We start from the raw sequence: 20,731 nt of genomic DNA on the forward strand, positions 1-20,731 counted from the left end.
AGGATGGCTATAACAAGAGGAGGAGGACAACATGAAGAGGGATTCAGAAAAAACGAGGTGAAAAATAAGAAAGAGAAAGTGAGAAGAGTCTTTTCTTGTATTTATCCTTTAGAACTCTTGTATGTACCTCGGATGTATATAAAGCCTTTGATTCAGTGGTACTTGCCTCCAATCATCTTTTTAATCTTCCCATTGTGGATTTCTACCTCCCATTTATTAGAAATTAGTTGTGTTGATCTTAGGCTCAAGGTTAGTTCATTAGCCGTTGTGTTTTTTACCTTCATATAATATATATTAATTATTACTATTTCTGTGTACTCATGATATTATTTTCCTACATTATTATATATGATATATTACTTTTTTTTTTGAGAAACATATATGATATATTACTAGATGGATACAGAAAAGGAAAATAAAAACTTGGCAAAGGGCAAAACCTGGATATGTTTTTTTACTAAACGCGGTAGAGAGGGCCATTTTTTAACATTTGGCAATACGAAAAACACAAATTCATAAACGTAAGTGTGATAACTGATAAGAAGCAACACTTAGTTAGGTGCTGTTTTTCAATCTTATACAGACTCTTGTGATATCTTATCGTCATGTTGTCTATTTGATTCTCAATTTACTTGCAACCCAATTACTTATCTGGGCTCACATTGTGTCAAACGTTTTCTTGGAAAAAAATGTTTTGAGTGACAAGTTATTTATTTCTGATATTTAACTACAATAAAAGAAATGATACATATTAAAGATTTGATAGCACCAAAAATGCCCACCCATAATGTCGAGTAGGGGAGGAAAATGGTTGTGGTGACAAGTGACCGACGATGACAAATTGACAATAGACAAGTGGTGGCTGACAACGGGCAGGCAAACAACAATGGCCAAGCAACAAGCAAGTTAAAGTGACAACCGGTGGTTAACGATCACGAATGACAGTAGCTTTGGCAAGCATAACGGGTTAACCAGCAACAATGGTTGTCGAAAAAAAGGGAAAGGTGATAGTTCAGGCATATAGGAGTTGAAAGAGATAATCCATTAACAAATACTCTTATTCGTTAAAATTAACTATACATTTTTTAAAAAGGTAAAATGTTTTGCTCAATTTTTGTGTTTTTTTTTTTACTATAGAAAACATTGTTCGTCATTCAGTCAAAAAACAAAGGGAAAAAACACTTTTGTTTACTAATATTTTCAATTGCGCTAAATAAGTGAAAATACAATATTTTCGAAAGGAAAGAGCTAGTGTCCAACTGTAATCGAGAAAGGGAGCTTTGTAACATGCGTTTTTTTTTTTTTTTTCTTTCTTTTTCTTTTTTTTTGATGCAACTGTAACATGCGTATTATGGAAACGTAAATTGAGGAAAATAATTAGACTCAAACGTCATTTCGTAGGGAAACAAATTCTTGAACCGTTGAATGAACCTAACTGACATATAATATATAATGCAAGACAGTGAAGCTAGAAAACTAGAGCAGTTTAAATTAAGAGGTTATTACAGCTAGAATCAAATATTTTTAGGCCTAGTGCAGCTGCCCAAATTAACTTTATAATAAGTAGGAAAACAAAACGAGGTTGGGTCAAATAAAACAAGATGATTTTGGATGAACTCTTAACAACCTCATCTGCATGCCAGTATCAGCTGGACCAATATGTACTTTGTTGAAACCAATTGTGAAATCAGGATGCTACAAATGCTTCCCAGGTAATGCTGTCTTCACATGGCTAGCTGTACATGTCTGTGACAAAAGGCAATAAAACTGTTCAAAAATCAATTCAGAGTTAAAAGTGTGATTACCAATGCAAACCAACATTCATGAAAACAAAGAAACTGCATACTAGAACAATCAGGACTCGTAGTAGCAATGTATGACTTCATAGATAGTCATACACTAATCTGTGAACATGTTTGTTATAAGCCCCATATGGGTTTCTGATTCGACAGTGACAATTTGAAGTTACAAGAATCCGATATGTTTAAAGATGAATCCAGAGCCTAATATGTTTAAGGATGCATGATCTAATGCAAACATCATACCAAGATGAAGACACACCATGATCTTTTTATGTCAAAATAAAGATAATTATCCAGGCAAGGGAGGCTACATGTTCAGCTGTCATGTTAATTTTCGTTGTCTAACGAGGCATATCCTTTCGATAAACAGAAGTACATAAACTAAACGAAGAATATTCCCAAGACAGGAATTCATGTAAAACACCCTACAACAATGCATGTTTTACCAAAACCTGTGGAATAGAAAAACAGATACACCTTAATATTTATCTTCCAGAATACACAATATATACAATAGGAGGTTAATATTTGGGAAAAAGTAATCATTCCCTCGATGTAATTCTAAAAACTAAGAAATTAAGTTTCTACCTTTGAAGTCTGTATAAATGTAAACTATATTTATGAACTGATTGTTGTATACGTTTCTGTCAAGGCCCTAGGAGCCATCTAACCTCAACATGGTAGAATAACTAGAAACAGCTAAATTTTCAATTTGTTCAATGTTCTAATAGATCCTAAGCTGACATGATAGTAAGATGCAGTGATAGTAAAATGCACTGCATCAGAACTTAGTCAACAATTACAGCAACAAAACAAGCCTTAGCCCCAAATTTTGGAGTTCGTAACAAATCCTCAACAAATTAGTTAGGGTTGGCCATATGTATTTAATTTTTGCCATTCTATTCTAATTTAAGTAATACAGTCAATACTCTTTGTTATTTTCTTAATTGACATGTCATTTTTTACTACTACTATTGTTTTTCTTTTTCTCAACTTTTTTTTTTTTTCTTCAACTTGAATCAACTCACTCTTTCTCACCAGTGCATTAATCACTCTTCTATGAACACGAAACTATTTCATGCGACTCTCCCTCATCTATTCATCAGAACTTTGTCATTTTAAAAATTCATGTAAATCAAGGAAGATGAGAGAAGTGTCAAAGACAAAGTTTTGGCAAGCAAAAAAACATTTATCTCTTCCTATAATTCAAAAAGCTATGAAAGGAAGGTTTTAATCTCTTCCTATTGCTCAACAAGCTCCCAAAATATGTCACACACATATTAAATAACCATAACAATTAGTTAGGGTTTTCCATGCATTTCAAATGCCCAGCTAATACCGTCAGGTATTGGACAGAAACAGTTGTAAAGCAAAGATCATTACAAGCTATTATCTTTATCTACATAATATAAAAGGTACCAATGAGCTCCAAAAAGGTACCAATGAGCTCAACTCAAATATCACATCCTACCAGCAAGGTGGATGATGAGGTCATGGGTTCAAGTCCTTTTGTACGTGTGTGTAATTACCAAAAACAAATCACCCTCTAAAAGGTATCATTATACTTCTAGAAATAACATGTAATTTTATGCATGACTTTACACATCTAATATTCTACCAACATCCAAAGACCGATCAAAAAACTACAAAAATCAACATTCGATATTTCAATATATTCTAAACAAATAATTCAAAATCACCTAGGCCAGTTGGTGCATGTTGAAACAAATACAATATTTCTTTTCAGTAATGACTAATGAAACATACATAATACACTGGGATTCTTAACCAAAAAAATGAAAAACCCTGCAATGCCAAATACCAAAGAAGCCATCAAAGATAATGGCTCACACGCAGGTGGGGTAGTGGATCAGATTTCGCCACATCACCAATAATTTAGACGATATCAAACTGATGATAGTTATCATTTGTTTAAATTAATGTTGATGACATGTCAGAAATCCAATTGACCCAATTCAAAATGGATTGATAAGATTTTAGGAACTCCGCCATAGAGTTACCCTAAAAGCTGTAGAGGATGAGGATCCTGATCTAGTTTAGGTAAATAGCTCATCCCAGTAGGAAAAAAACAAGAAATTTACCTACCAATTAACCCATTCAAATGTCTCTATTATGCTAGGTTACCAAATACAACTAGAAGCACAATAACAGCAGATAAGTGAAAACTATCCACCCCCAAACCTGCTGATAATTTAATCTGCTAGCCCTGGCCTTAATCGCCTAACATTAAATCTATCAGAACAGGGGCAGATCAAGACACATTATCTGATTGACCCAAACCAATGCCATTCTTAGCCCTACTTGGTCTTGGAGCATGGGTACACTTGTTTGGCAGGCATTTTTCCATCTAATGAAAAACTCCACTCAGAAGATAGTGAGGTCCTTGTCATCCGCAAGTAACATTACACTTCACAAAGCATGTCTTGTTATCAAGAGAATTCAAAAAGAAATATTTATGCCCCATCTCCCCACATGGTAGAAATGTTTATCGTCTAAAGTTCCTCCATATTTGGATCTTAGTGACCCAGTCCAACCTCCAGTATACCTAGCCCCTAAAACCTTCATTTGCACTACTACGTCTAAAGGTACAGAACATACACCTTATATAATTTATGTCCCATCTCCCAACCACATAGAATACTAAATTATTTTTATATGAACCAACCAACTGCTATATCAAAAGGTATGGAACATACACCTCATATAATTCACTACATAATTTTCCCTTTCACAATAATCAGAATAAAACAAAAATATCCTAATAATATCTTCAAACATATTAGGTTACCAACAATCTCCTTCTGCAGGCCCTTTTAACTAACATGAATTTTATTAATCTTGACCCAACATTTGATCTCTACACTTACGTATTGCTTCTTCCAGAGAATTCAGAGTTCTGTATATATTCAAAACTATGCTCTTATAAATGATCTTATAGAGCTTTATTAATTTTGACCCAACATTTTATCCCCACACTTAGGTATTGCTTCCTCCAAAGAGTCAAAGTTTTGCATAGTCAAAACGATGCTTTTATAAAAGAGCTCCTCTTGTATGCCTTTATTGTGCCATTACTACATGCAGACCCATGGATACTTCTTATCAACCAGACCTTATAATTATCCGTCCTGACATCAAAATAATACAATTTAAATACAAGTAGTAAGCACCGCGCACCTTTAATGTGGTGGTCACTGTACAAGTCTAAAAACTTGTGGGGTGTGGGGGGCAAGAGCCCGGAGTTCAAGTCTCCAGGAGGGAGTTTCACACACATTTACACTTAGAGTAGGCTAGAGTAGAATTCTATCTTTACTCAACAAAAAACAAAAAAAATTACAAGTAGTAAAGAGGCAAGCAATGAAGCCAAGGGACAAAACCAATTAACCAAGCAATTACCCAGTATCTAATAGATGAAGTCAGGAACCCATCTTTCATGGTTCCATCTCAACTAAATACAAACATAAGTAGACAGGGAAAAAACACAGCTGACAGCAATACCAACGTTCCCAAGGACTATTTCACCATAACATATACCAGAAAATAACCACAAAGAAACTTTAATATATGGTTAAGCAACCTAGCATCATCCAGGTCTTAGCTAAAATCATGAACCACACTTTTTTAACACAGACAAGTCATTGAAAAGAATAAACAGATTAAATTAAATTGACAGACTATTCCCATTATACCAAAACTACATGGAAACTCAGTCCAAATAATTCACTTTTTTTATTGGTAAATACATGCACTGATGCACAGTGACACACCCATTGGGTCTTAAACCAATGACCACACCCTCCACCTTGCAAATTCAAACCAGAAATCTTTTATTATTATCCCTGGAGCTGATAGTAAAAGATTTCCGGGTCATCTCCATCTAAGAGGGAAATCACAGGAGCTTGAGGACAATCCTCCCAGACTGTAGAATTTCTTAAAAAACATCCTGATTGTAACAAGTTATTCCCATTACATATGATTTAACACCATTATCTCAAACCTCCGGCAGTAGATTCCAATCCCTAGAGTAAATTAAGCTCAAACCAGGACCAAATTCCCAACCTACAAAGGATGTTTAACTGAAAGAATCCCTCGTGAACATTCTCACAACAACTAACTGAATAGGAAGCCACCACATAATTCTAAGGAAAAACAATAGCAATCACCCCAATACAAAGGGAAAAATCAAACACCTGCCCTGCAAACAACTATTAAGTATCTAATTTCAACATACATTAATCAAACATTTAATGCTTCATGGCCCTAAAGCTCAGCACTAACTCCCAAAACGATATAAGGCCCTCACTGATGCTAAAAAATAATGTAACTAAAACCGAGACCCTTCACTTCATTGCCATCCACGATTGAACACACACAAATGCCAGAGCAATTGACACTCACAATATCATCTTAACAATTAGCCAAACAAATATTTAACACAGTGACAGCTCACCTGTTTCCTAATAAATTATGAACAGCCTCTCATCCAAGTCTGTTTTCATATTATTTTATCATTGTTGGAACAACCAAAACCCACACAAAGCAATCAATTTACAATCATATCTTTACCTATAGACATCAATATCAATCAGAAATCTATAAATTGAAGCAAGAGCAAATCAAATTACCATTGGATCGGGAACGCTTGGCATGCTTGATCCTCTCGAGCTGAACCTGTGTGTCCATGAACATATTCATTCTCTGCACCTCCAAGTCCTTAGCGAATTGCATCCTCTGCTTCTCCAACTCCACCATTTGCCTCAGCTTCTCTCTCTCCACTCTCTCATACACCGCTCCGAACCTCTCTATCGCCCTCGCCAATCTCCGCATCCCCTCTCTCTCCACCACAACTTCTTCGCTCTCTCTCTCCTCCACATCGCCCTCCTCATCCTCCTCCTCCTCCTCCTCATCCTCCTCCTCCTCCACATCGTCCGCCTCAGCCGCCGCGGCCGCAGCAGCCATGGCCGAGTAATTCCTCCTGAAAAACCCCTCGTCCATAGCCGGAGACGGCCTCTTCTGCGGCAAGGCGGCCACAACAGCGTTGGACGGAGACGGCGTCATCGCTTTCTTGTAATACAACGGAACCCCCACCGGAGGAGACTGAGACAACGACGGAGGATGTTGAATCTGAATCGGAACCGGAGTCGAAGTCGGCTTCTTAGCCGTCACATTAGATCCGATCAAAGAGTCAAGACGATCGAAGAAAATCCACGACGAAGTGAGAGTTCCATTAGAGGAAGAAACCCTAGCCTTCTCGATCTTATACTTCTTCTTAATCGTATCGATACGATTCTTACACTGAACGTCAGTACGGTGCGTTTTCTTGGTATGGCCGTGGAGAGCATTAACGGCGTCAGCCACATCCTGCCAGTCTTTCTGACGGAGATTCCCGCGGTTAAGCTCCATGTAACGGCGGCCCCAAGCGTCGATGAGCGTCGACGTGGCGTCCTCGCTCCAACAATCTTCGCGGACAGGTAACGGACGCGAGGATTGCGGAGTAGTAGCGTTGGGCGCAGATAAAGCTAGGGTTGGAAGCGGAGGAGTCGTTGACGGCATCATAGTCTCCGTTAAGTCGCCCATGGTGGTGGTCTATGGTGGTGGTGTGTATGGAGTTTTTGTGGTTTTGAGGAGAAGAAGGAGGAAAGAGAAGAAGGAGAAATAATTGTAGTTGTTGTTGTTGTTGATGCGGCGATGAGGTGTGCCGGGGGCATGAACCGTAAGAGTAGGGGTAAGGAGGAGAGAGAAAGAGAAAGGGATAGAGAGAGAGAGAGAAGGGGGTGGGATGTAATACGGTACGGTCGAGCCGTTGCGGGGCCGCCGGGGGGGGGGGGCGCGTGACGTGAGGAAGGGCGACATTGGCTAGTAGTCAGTCAGTCACTGGCTTCAATTGTCAAATCGGCTCGGCTCGGTCCGGTCGAGCTGGCTTTTTTTTTTCTTTTTCTTTTCTATGGGTACTTTTTTTTTTTTTTTTTTCTGTTTTGTGAATTGTTTTGTTTTTTGCTTTGCTAAATGAATGAATGTTATGGGTTTTTGTTTTTGTTTGGTTGCTTTTCTTTTTCTCACTTTGTTTTGTGATGTCAACTGGCGCTGTTATGTGTGGTGTATCGGTTCACGTCACGTGCGTGTGGGACTGTAGGAGTGGGAGTTCGCTCCGTTTTGATTTATACTCTTTTTCCCGTTTGGTTTTTTTTTTTTTAGCACTAGTAATATGATTATTTTACGAGAATTAGAAATGACAGGGAAACAACTTTTTTTTTATATAAAAAAACTTTAAATAATTTAAATAAAAATAATGTGAGATAATGAAAGTGGTGTGGCAATATTCCATTAGATAAAATAAATATGTATGACAAGTTTATTATCTTATAATATGAATGAGGGAACTATTAATACAAATAAAATATGGGCTAAAATTCGAAAATTTAAAACTTTAAAAATGTAAAATTTAAAGAATTTCAAATTTTAACTTTTTATTATTATTATTATTATTATAATAATAAAGAAACAACTCTTGTGACACAACATTGTTAATTATAACTAGTGGAGAAAATATGATAAGGATGTTATTAAAGTGATTATTTACCGATGAAATCAAAAAAGTTGTAGTTGCAGAAGAATTTTTATTTTATTGAAATAATTTGTCCCTAAAAGTTAGTAAGTTTTACATCTATACCTTCTTGTTACGTTTGGTCTCAAAATAAAATACCTCACAATATTTAATTTATTTTTAAAATTTTATTTCAATTGTTATGTTAGTCTTTAACTTTTAATTTTTATCACTTTAGTTCTTCATTTTGTTAAAATCAGTCAATCTATTCCTCTTGTTTAAATCTATTAATAAATAAAACCATTTGAATACCTTTAAAAAATATTCTCCTTAAACAATAAGACCTAAAATATTACTCCTTAAACAATAAGACCTAAAATATTACTCCTTAAACAATAAGATCTATTAAATTGCACATGTTATAAATATTTTCAATTAAAATTTTATAATAAAAATTATTTTTAAACACAACGACTTGAAAAGGTATTTCATGCATTGGATAGACACATCCTCCTCATTCTTATAATGTTTGGTTCTTACATGACTATAAAATTCATATATAGTAAAAGGGAGGATACATATATTTGACACATTAAATAATTATTTGGTTTATAGGTTTCTTAAATCTCACAGTGTAAAAATGCAAGAAACATATATTCGATGCATGAGAATATGAGATAATTATTAGGTCAATAGGTTGCTTAAATCTTATATTTGAATGACTCTCCATTAGTTATGATTTGAGATAATTATAAGGTCAATAGGTTTCTTAAATCTTATATTTGAGTGACTCTCCTTTAGTTATCATTTTCTTCTTACCAACATTTTGATCCATTCTTGTTACTCTATATTGGTTTCAGTTGATAAGATCCTTCTCACTAAAGAATGGGGACTGTCCATCCATATGATCGAATAATGCACATGCAATTTTTTTTTAAAATTTTAATAATTAGATAATTGGGGGTGGAAAGATTTGAATCTTAGATGTCTCAATTGAAAACACCAGTAGGTGTCAGTCAGTTAAGCTACAATACTCTTAACATGGGAAAGCTAATCATTGTGTACATATTCTGCCACTATCCTAATGTTTCATTTTTAGATTTTTTTTTTTTTTTTTTAGGGCATGCTAAGTCTCTAAGGCCTTATAATTTTTCTACTCTATGTAGATATATGTGTTAAAAGTTTGTGTTATAGATAACATGGAAGTGGGTTTGTGTTTGAAAGCTTGTTCCACATTGAAAGTTTGCCATGTATTTTGTAGTTTATAAAGTAACACAAAGAACAACCCATACAGGGTAATAAAGTGAACACGGTAATAAAGTGAACTTATCGACATGTAGCTTTAGAACATGCACACGCATGCACATGTGACGTATGTCGTTTGTGTGGTACACTTGACACATTTGGCATGCGTGCATGTGGTCAAGATTAGACAAAATCATTACCCATAGAAGTTATTTTCTAATACACATTCATAGTCTTACATTTAATAATAATAAAAAAAAACTAATAAATTTGAATAAAAATTTTTCTTCTAAATATTTTCTAATTTTAGATGCATATATTTGCATGTAAATATAACTGCCACAAAATTAAAGTATAATTGACAGAATACTTGCAGAAAATTGAAGTGCATTTTAAATCTAAAGACACTAGACATCAACTCTCAACAAAAAAGGAATAAAGAAAAAAGAAAAAAAGACACTTGACATCAAAATAATAGGACAATTAAAATAACACTTTGCACAAATCTGAAATTTAATTTGAATAATTTGGATTCTTAATTGAGCTTCCATTTTAATATTATATATATATGATTAAACAGCTAATGGCTAAAGAAAAATAAATGAATGAATAAAATAATTCAATTAGTTCATTAAATAAGAAAAGAATGAATAACAAATTATTAATTCATTATGTGAAAATTTCTTCTAAATAAAAGCCAATAACATGGGCGTCGTATAAATTCTTTTTTAGGCTTTTTTTTTTTCTTGAGAAAATTCTCTTTTAGTTAGGCTTAGACCAATGTATTAGTTAAACTCCCATTAAAAAAAAAAAATGTATTAGTTAAACAATAACTTGGGGTTTTGGTTCCTATCAAATAAATAAATAAATAAATAAACTTGGGGTTTTAATTGGTATGCATTTATTTAAATGGGTTTTATAATTATCACGCTTAGACTTTTGACGTGAGTGTGAGTTTGATACTCATATTAGTGTTTTCCGCTAAAACTTATTAATTAAACAATATAAAACTAATTTTTGTCATATTATTAATGATTTTGAAATATCATTAATATAATAGGTAGATAAATTCTTATTACATTATCTATGAACCAAATGATTAAGAAAAATAAATGAATAAAAACAATCCTTAGAAACAATAGCATTTATGGATTAGGCATTTTTTTAAAAAAAACAAACGCACACAAAAGAGAGAAAAAGAGATTTATGGATATGAAATTAAAGCATTTCAAATCCATTACTTTAAAATTCAAAACCAAATTCAAATTCAAATTTAAGCATCTAAATGCATCCTATGAGCATTTGGCCATTTATATTCTCATTTTGCATTTGACAACTGTATTAGATGGGGAGCAAGGGTTTTGGCATTCATGCTTTCCCTTTTTGTTGTTGTTATTGTATTTTTTTTTTAACAAAAAATTGAAAATGCTTTTTCTTGTTGTTGCCTTGTTGGTGTTGTTTTCGCTTTTTTTATTTTTACTTTTTTTATAAATTGATTGGCTTGGGTTTGAAATTTTACTGTCTAGCTCTTACCAGTCAAGAGCTATAATTTCTTGTCTAAAATGGAGCCGCAGACTCAATCCACCAGATTTGAATTGCGTGAGGAAAATGGTAGAATGGACCATATGAAGTTTGCGGGTTCCCCCTCTTTTTTTTTTTTTTTTTAAACACCAAATTGGAGTGTTCATATGTCCAATAACCCAAGCGTTATAGCACTCTCATTAGGTGTGTCAAATGCCAAATATTTGAAAGGTGTTTGGTACATGCACTTAAAAACATGTGTTTTTTGTTTGAAAATATGTGTAGAAATACGTGTGGATGAAAAAGTGTGTAGAAATACATGTAATGTTGTTTAAAAATTGAAAAATTGTTGTTTGAAATGGTGTACCAAACACCCCCTTGGTATTTGGCACACCAAACAACAAAAATAAAGCATCATGAGGTGTGTCAAATGTCTCAAAATTTTGAGACATGCTACAGTACCGTTCCAAAGATAGAATGGTACAGAAAGATATATTAAAAAAATTATTTTTTTATTCATTTCTCTCTCTTCTTTTATTACTTTTTTTTCTTCTCTCTCTTACTTTTTCCTTCTTTCTTCCTCCGCCTATTCCTCGCGTTCACTCACTCCCTCTTCCCTTTTTCTTCTACATTCTTCTCCAGCATTTTCACTGGCTTCGGGGTTTTTTTTTTTTTTTTTTCTCTGCACTTCTTTCTCTATTTTTTTTTCCTGTCACTATCTCTCGCTCTCTCCTTCTTTTCCTGTCACGAAGAAGAAGGCGATTCCGATTTGATATTCGTGGATGTGCTGAAGGGACTCCGGCGGTGGGGTCATTGAGGATCTGAAGCAAAGCTCGCCGATCTGAAACTCTACTCGTCTAGTGGCAGTCACCGATCTTTGCTCGTCGTCCTCCACAGCTCTCGCTGCCAATGGTTGGTTGAGTTTGGTCATTGATTGATCTGTTGGGTTGAGGTTTTGTTGAAGATTTTGAGTTTTTTATTTATTTATTTAATTTTGTTGAGGTTTTTGGATTTGGAAATTTGTTGGAGGATCCGGTGATTGTGATTGTAGTTTGTGGCGGTGGTTGTAGCGGCCGGTGGTTGTTGTAATGGCGGTAGTTGTAGCGGTGGTTGTTGGTTCTTGGGTGGTGGCGACTGCCACTGGCTGTGCATTTGTATATTTGCTAGGTTTTGAGAAAATATATTATTTAATATGTGGTATATATTATTTTAATATTTAGAATCAAATAATAGAAGATGTGATAAATGGTGAATTGTAAAATGGTGTGTTAAAATAATAAAGTAAGTTTTTGGTGTGTTAAAATGACATTTTTTATAGAAGAGCTGATGAGAATGCTCTTAGAGTTTGGATTCTAGGGGGTGGGGGAACAGGATGGAGTTATAGTGTCGGGTTTTTCTAATGATTAAAAAAAAATTAAATAAGTTTTTTTTTTAAAGTCCAACCCGAAGGGTATGTGTGCGTTTGGATGATGATGAAAAATTAAAATTATTTCACTATTCAGCTTATTTTTGTTATTATTCAATGGCCGCTCTACACTTTTTGGCACTATTTATGGGCCTACTGTACTATTTCAACTAATTTTTACCTTTATCTATAATACTTTCATCAATAATTTTTCAATTTCAGCAAAATAAGCAGTATCCATGGTTGAAAACTTGAAATTGAGTGTCCATGTTTTAAAGAGGCCAAGTTTGCTAGCAGGTGATGGGTTTAACAAATCTTCATTCGACTCACCCAATCCAGTGGAAAATATACTTGCATCTTGTCTTTATTTTATGTAAGCTCTCTATTAGCAGATTAGATAACATCTTGAGAAAATTGGCAACCTACTAATCTAGCAAGTATTACTAAATAACATAAGCATGGATAAAAGCTTGTAAAATACAGTAACAATATATTATATACAAACCCACATACACAACAGAACCCAGTTATAACACACAGATGTGGCCTGGCCTTCAGGTCCGGATTCTCCAAAAAAAAAAAAAAAAAACACACACAGATATGTTATCGAAGAGAAAAACTCAAGTATCGAACATAGAAACTTCTCCAGTTTTACCATTAAAAACGATCTACTAAAACTATCTGAAGAGATAGTTGCAATACATATTACACACAAAACCTTTTAAGTCTAATAGTAAGTATGTACTCAAGTCCTAAGCTCTTGCTCGCAACTGACTCTCACAAGTCCTTTTTCTATCCTAGCTAGCTCCCGGATCCACAATTGAGCTCCAATTGCAATCTCCAAGTCTCCTTGGCTGTTGTGTGGTGGCTCCAATAATTCAAAAAACTCCAATCAATACTCACACCTCTGAGGTAGTGATGGTGTGGTGTGATGATCTTAATCTCCTGAATATGGCTATTTTGAGAGGGAGAGATTAGAGAGATGATAGTGTTTGGCTCTTCATTTTTTTTTGGGTTTTCTCTCAAACTACAAATGAGAACTGGAGTTTAATTTCGTGGAAAATGAGGTATGTATAAGCTAGGCAAAGGTATGTATAACGTGAACAATGAGGTTAGTAACTGAATTCTCTTTAGTTTCAACCATTTCGCTTGACCGAGTGTCCTGCGACATTGTTGTCTCAAATGCTTTTCAAAAACCGCTCACGCGCCATTTCACTAGACAACATCTCCATTTTCGCTCAACCAAAATGCCGACTTGTACAACTCCAATTTCAGCTAGTGAAGCCTCAACCCAATTACAATATGACCCGCAAAATACAAATTAAAAAGTAATTGCATGATTAAATACAAGAAAATTTTGGCATGGAATGAATAAACCAACACACTAAGATCCTAACACATCTGAACGCACCAAATTTATGATTTATCTTTTTTTTTTTTTTTGTTATATCTACACCATGTGTGTATATGTAACTGTGTGCCGATGTGGTCCAAATTGTTATTTAACCGCATTGAAGTATCAATAAAATAATACATAACCATTATATTGAAATAAATCAAATAAAGTTTTGTCATAAAAAAAAGAGTTGTTCAATTCATATAAGATTTTAGTGGACTTTGTGTGCACCAAATATCATCCCAGTTATTAATGCAAAAAAAAAAAATTGGCAATACTAATTCTTTAAAATAGCACTCAAATTAATTTACAATATTGAGTTTTTATAATATTAGGAGATAAATTAATAAAAAGAAGAAAAGATGATAGATAAGGGTTATTGAAAACCTAATAATTTAACTGATAATAGAATCAGGAATATTTTGGTAATTAATTTGTGTAGTTAAGTTTGGTTTGGTTCATCTAATATAATATACTAATTTTTTAAGTTGAGAGAAAATTTGTCAAAGGATCATGGAAGTTTGCCACAGGGAGATCAACAACTCTCCTTAATTTTTGATGACTCTCTCTCTAAACATGTTTCTTCCTCAAAATCTTCATTATAAGCGGTAGGCACTTCATTTTTTATTTTATTTTTTCCATTTAAGCTAGAATATAATTTTTTGTTCCAAATAATAAATTAGTAGAAAAAAAGCTGGCCTATTATTATTTAAAAAAATTTCATGTTATACCACAGAAATGTATGTGATGTCATTTGCATATATACGTGACAATTAATACTTTATGTACATGACGGTCCAGTCTATTTCAATGGCTTTCCAATATTTTTCCTTCTGAGCCAATCATATTACATTCTTTAGTGAGTGGGTATGAAATGTTATCTAGAGCACAACCACTAACAATTTATATAATTCATTACAAATCAATGAAAATAACATTCGAACCTCAAGCTCTAATCACAAAATTCTATAAAATAAAAAATAATAATAATAATCACAATTCATAAGCCCTATAGGCCAATCCATACATTATTATTTCAAGCTAATACACAAAAATCTAATATTCAAGTACAGATCTATTCGGTGGCAGATCCAATTACCCTGTCTGGAAGCTACAGTATGTATACCCTCCGGAAATTTTATTTCATTTTATTGAAAATAAGAAATTACTCAAAGATTAGATGGAAAAAATTGAAAATGGTTTTAGAGACATTGTAAGCAGCTGTTCCACTCCTATCACCTCATCTAGAATGTATTGTTCAAGACGAATTGAAACAAACCCCAAAGGCCTTAGAAATGAACCAGTGGTAGATATAACATTTTATCCAGTTGACTCCCAAATAGAAAGAGCCACATAACCAAAATCACCCACTTACTAAAAAGTCAAAATTAAACTACAAGATCCCATCCATTGATTTGCAGCTAATTGTAACATTAAAAGAGGAATTTGAAAGGACCGTTTGACTTCAACCATCAATAGAAAAGATGACCATTTTATGTGTAAGGTATGTGACTCATTCGATTAGTTGAGTTAAGTGAGCCACATGCAATATATATGATATATGTAAATGTCGGCCAAAATGGGGTTTTGCCATTTTCAGCAAAAACAAGTAGCAAAATGCTTATATTTTGAAACTGTTTAACTATTTGTCATTGTTTTAAACTTGATTTTCTAAAAATTGAGTTTCAATGAAAAACTCAATTTTTAGAAAATAGAGTTATAGGCAAAAAACTTTTTAAAAAAATTTACATGAAACTCGAGTTTCATGTAACATTTTGCAAGTAACTCGATTTTCATTAAATCGAGTTTTTCATTCAATACTTGATTTTTAGAAAATTGAGTTTCAAAACAGGGGCATATGGCTAAATAGTTTCAAAACATAGGCATTTTGCTACTTATTTTTGTTAAAGATGCAAAATCTCATTTTCTTTTCTGCAAATGTCATATTCCAATTGGCGATTTGAACTTTAGAGCCAAACTTTGTCCAATTTGGAATTTACAATTAACCCCTTAGAAAAGATTTTTCACTTGCAACAAAATAAAAGAAAAAGAGAATAGACCTAAATATGTAGTTTGTGTAAACCACATGGAGCAATAGATTACCAAGCAAATTCCGTATGAGACTATGAAGTACTCTAATCAAACAAAGAAAATACAAGATAATTTGGTGTGATCATATCAGTCCGATGATATATAGTAGGGGCCGACCTATGCTACTGAAAAAGAAAAATGTCTTAAGACAATTCATGATGGGTCCCGATCATTTGATCTGCACATTGTAAAGATGAGTGCCGACAAGATTGACGAATCCATTTTATCCAAGAAGTCCACTTCCACCGTTGTCAATTCTAAGTTCTTAGTTGAGAAAAGAGGGAAAAAAAAATTATGGTACAACAACATGGACCATGTTAAATAAGTGTGAAACTGAAAATGCAAATGCAAATTCTCTAATCTCTATTACTATATATAAAAATCAAAGCAAAAGGAGGAACTATATCAAAAAAAAAAAAAGTTAAAAGGAGGAGACAGCGACCATATAATCGACGCAAAGACCAAAGTTAGAGGCGCCGCTTGAATAATTTCATTTTGCATTTCCAAATTCCGGTATCCTGCACCACAAAAGGAATAAAAAATCTCCATCATATATTTTGATATTTTCTATAAACCTTTTTGGGCCAATTGTGGTATGGGTGTACTTCAAATGTATTTATTTATTTCAAATAAGAAGCTTATTTTTTGGACTTTTGGACTTGCTTGTTGGTAGTGTATGTAGGGCATTAATTTTTAATAAAAAAAAATAAATTCAATCTCTGGCTTGTTCTTCATGAATCTTTAAAAGCTTATGCAGATTAGATTTGTCTTTAATATTTACACGTTTTTTCAGATATGATATAATATTTACCGTACAAGTTAGTTGCAAACTTATTTCGATCACTTTTCTCCTGGAAAAAAACGGTCCAATTTCCAAGAACCATACCAATTAATTAATTAATTGTACATATAAATTTATTTAGTTTGTCCTAAAAAAAAAATTGTATTTTGTTACATTTATCCATATTATAAAAGTCGTTGAGAGTTTCAGTAGTCAGTCTGGGCAGGAAAAAATTCATTTGAGGTGTGAGCTACTGTTACTCTGACATGGCCAAGGAATCAAATGATATATCAGATTAGGTTTTATATTTCAATGATATGTGAACTGAGTACACCTTTATGTTGGCCCAGATGGTGGGACTGGAAAAAATTGGTGCATATATAATATAAATGTAGGATGAGAAGTGAGAACATGGGCTTGCTCAAGGCACAACCATGATGAATACCATATATATATCCAGCCAATGTAAGGTCAAACTCTACTGTAATTACCTTTACAGGATGCCATTGGCACCATCTAATAATCATCTCTTAAGGCAACAAAATGCTTAAAGACATGCCCACTTGTTAGTGCAAGCTAGAATTGCATTATTCTATGGTGGAAAAAGCATTGTGGGGACTATCATTCCATCCACCTGAAAGTGACTTTTGTTCTATTTATTCAAATTTTATTATTTGGAGGAAAATATAAAGTGGGTTTGTGCTCTATCAAAATCCATGCACTCTAGCACGAGGAATTTAATCCAGTAGTGTGATTGATGATCACATCTTTATATTTTTTTTTGGTGATTGGGTTTGAGTATACTATAATATCATGTATATTGAGTCTCACTGATGATGATCATGTTTCTAACACAGTATAGTGAGATAAATATACAGCAATGAGCAATTGATGCTCATTGCCTTTTGATCTATGCCTTTTAAACCTATGAAATGCTTCGCATAGTATCACTGCCTGCCTAAGTTGAATAAATACTATAATAAATGACTGGTGGCAATGTGATTTGGGCCATTTTTCTAATGAGAATGCCAGGATTCACGGATGAAAAATCGGCTTAATTCTTACTAAGGTCAATGATTGGATGAAAATTGATAAAACTATCACAATTGAATTACCAATGTGTTGCATGCGCACAACCAAAAAAAAAAAAAAAAACCATCCAAAAGATATTTTCATTTTAAAACTATCCATTTCATGGTAGTGTTAATTTATTTAAAATTTTAAATAATATAATGTCACGTTGAAATAATTAAAATCTTAAGTTTTGTAAATGGATTGTCTCTATTTCACTTCAAAAATGAAAAGGACTGTCCTTGCCTTTTTTTTTTTTTCATTGCACAGCACAAATATATGTTGAATTGTATAAACAACTGCAAAAAGATATGTTTGTATTCATGGGATTGATGTCAGCATTGCATCATAGCCGAAAGCCGAATAGGAAAGAGAGAGTAAAAAAAAAGAGATTACCAATATATACCATATCATTTTACATATTGAATCATATATAGCCAAAATATTCGATTAGCCATATCATCTCAATGTTGATATGCTCCAATAATAATAACACAATCACGTCCAAATTTTATTCATACAATGAAATACTGAACAGTAGAAGTGGGATCCCTCTCAATAACATTTTTTTTGTCCTAGATGACTCTTTCAACTAGAAAGCAAGACAAACCCACAAGGCTTTGTACCCCTTCTCTCTCTTTCTCTCTCTCTCTCTCTCGATCTCTTCCTCAACATCACAAAACTTTCAGCCTTGAGTTTATCCCTCGTTTAATCAACACTCATATGAAGCTCAAACAAATCCAAATTCGCGTAACCGTAACCTAATTATGACAGATCCTACCAAAACTGTTCATATCATCATCATCATCATCATCATCATCATTATCATCACAATTTCCAAACCATGACAAAACTATTGCATTATTTTTTTTTTTACCCTATGCCTATATGTACAAAATAAAAAAAGAGTGATAAAAAAGAAGAAGCAATTTTTGAACCATAAAATGAATGACAAGAAGAATAAAAACCGACCGGCTCAGCGTTAAACATCACTTGGTGACTCACAGATGCTCTCTAAGTGAGGCCTCCACACACCAACACGGCCTCTTCTACGATCCCTTTGTGTGGAGAGCTTCTCTGAGAGTATTTCACTCAAATACTGATCAGATATCAATAGGTTTGTCATTGAAACAGCGTTGTTGGCATTGTTATTCTCGGCCTCTGTGGTCGTTGATGATCTTCTTTTCTTTTTGGTTGATGATGTTGATGATGATTTTGATCGAGTTTTTTCCGGTACGGGCATGAGGAAGTATATCTTTCCACGTTGAAGCTCTGCGTCAGGAGGGACTATCACAATCTTTGGGACACAACCCTCGTTAGAAGAAGAAGAGGGTTTCTTTAGAACGTGTTTAGGGTGTGCTTTCATGATCTCACCAGCTCGGATTGTGCCACTGATCTCTTCCACACGACCATTGGAGTGTACTATGCGAATTACGTCCAAAGCTCCACATGGTAGAATGCAAGAGATGCAGCATCTTATGGTGTTTTTCATGGTTCTCTCTTCTAGCTCTCCCTCCACTCTCTAATCTCTATAGGTGCCTCATAGAGAAAAAGAGAGAAGAAAGATAAAATATAGAGAGAAAGTGAAGAAAAGGGAAATGAAAAGAGAGAGAGAAAGGAGAGGGTCTTTTCTTTTACAATGAGAGAGTGGGAATCAGTCACCTAAAAATGTGGTAGCAAATGATGTTTATATTATACTACTACTTTATTTTTCTGCTTTGGTTTTGGGTGGGGTTTGGATTTTTTTTTTTTCTCTCTCTCTCTCTCTCTCTCACTTGCTTGAGATGAAATTCATGGCATGAATAATTGCACCTCTCTGTACTTTGCCCTTTGGATTTATCATTTTTAGGGCCCCCATTCTCTCTTCTCCTTCGTTAGCCTCAATAATTTTGGGTTGGGTTTGAAAGGTTGGGGGAGGAGGGGACTCATGGGTGACACATGTTGGTACATGATTGGGACAGCCAAGTAAGCAAAAACATGACCATGACACCATTTTTGCAAGGGGTTACTGACCTGCGTGTTTCAATTAGATAGCAACATTTGGCAAGATGCCATTCAAAGGGGTTGCTATTTGCTAATAGTTGGTGAGGGAGGTTACCAAGTGTAGGGTCAATGAGAGTGAGAGGTGGCTTTGTTTGAAGCGAAATTTTGGAGACGGGAGAGAGAGAGAGAGAAATGGGGTATGGGGAAAATCTTCTTTTGAGAGAAGGGGTTTTGTGATCTTTCAATATCCCCAAACAAGATCATGTGGGTTGTGGCTTTCATTGGAAAGTGAGGTGTGAAAGACTTCTTTTACTTTATCTCATTCTGGTTTTTTAGGTTTGTGAATTAGTTTGACTCAAAGTGAAGCTGCTTGTCCCAATTCACTTATGAAATTCGAAAGTTACGCTCTCTCTCAAAGCACGTGCCGAATTAATCTTTTCAATCTATGATTATTACAAATTTTATTACATTTAATAATGACTTTTTAAAGAAAAGTATAGTAATATTTTATGGGAAGTGTTAATGAATGTCCGTAGGGCAATAGTTAATAATCTATTTAAAGAAAGTTTTTATAGGAAAATGAAATAAAACAATTAATGTTTTGACAATTTTTTTAATTTCTCATAAAAGTGGTGTTAAAATTTTTCCTAAAATGGATTGTTAACCAATGCCCTGAGGGCATTCGTTAACATGACCCATATTTTATTACTAAAATAAAATAAATATAAGTAATAAGAAGAAAATCCTTTCCTTTCAAAAAAAAAAATGTAATATGAAGAAAATTACAAGAACAATAAATGTTTGGGAGATTAAAAAAAAAAACTCTTAATGTGTTTGAATAATATGATTTAAGTATTTGAATTTGACTTTGTGT

At 33.9% G+C, this 20,731-nt stretch overlaps 2 protein-coding genes across 3 annotated transcripts; both read right to left on the reverse strand.

The window, feature by feature from the left end:
* Nucleotides 1-1,379: 1,379 nt before the first annotated feature.
* On the reverse strand, nucleotides 1,380-7,729 carry LOC142636671 (trihelix transcription factor ENAP2-like). Of its 2 annotated transcripts, none has more exons than XM_075810950.1 (2): nucleotides 6,446-7,729; nucleotides 1,380-1,746 (listed from the first exon to the last, which is right to left on the reverse strand). In XM_075810950.1, exons 1-2 carry the CDS (start codon nucleotides 7,395-7,397, stop codon nucleotides 1,733-1,735), a joined length of 966 nt encoding a protein of 321 aa, XP_075667065.1. In that variant the 5' UTR covers nucleotides 7,398-7,729; the 3' UTR covers nucleotides 1,380-1,732. The 2 variants fall into 2 exon arrangements, with proteins under 2 accessions (XP_075667065.1, XP_075667064.1); XM_075810949.1 differs by having other exon boundaries at nucleotides 1,380-1,767; nucleotides 6,446-7,574.
* Nucleotides 7,730-18,361: 10,632 nt separating this feature from the next.
* LOC142633568 (uncharacterized) lies at nucleotides 18,362-19,669 on the reverse strand. The gene has a single exon (XM_075807813.1). The coding sequence runs from the start codon at nucleotides 19,364-19,366 to the stop codon at nucleotides 18,857-18,859; it is 510 nt and encodes a 169-aa protein (XP_075663928.1). The 5' UTR covers nucleotides 19,367-19,669; the 3' UTR covers nucleotides 18,362-18,856.
* Nucleotides 19,670-20,731: the final 1,062 nt, after the last annotated feature.

The sequence above is a fragment of the Castanea sativa genome, chromosome 5, assembly GCF_040712315.1.
Source record: "Castanea sativa cultivar Marrone di Chiusa Pesio chromosome 5, ASM4071231v1".
NCBI lineage: Eukaryota > Viridiplantae > Streptophyta > Magnoliopsida > Fagales > Fagaceae > Castanea > Castanea sativa.

Bases quoted from the DNA above. Each gene is read 5' to 3' on its own strand.
- LOC142636671 (XM_075810949.1), bottom strand. From the start codon at position 7,397: ATGGGCGACTTAACGGAGACTATGATGCCGTCAACGACTCCTCCGCTT. The intron at 1,768-6,445 runs GTAATTTGATTT...ATTTTTGAACAG, and splicing joins CAAGCGTTCCCGATCCAATG to TTTTATTGCCTTTTGTCACA.
- LOC142633568 (XM_075807813.1), bottom strand. From the start codon at position 19,366: ATGAAAAACACCATAAGATGCTGCATCTCTTGCATTCTACCATGTGGA.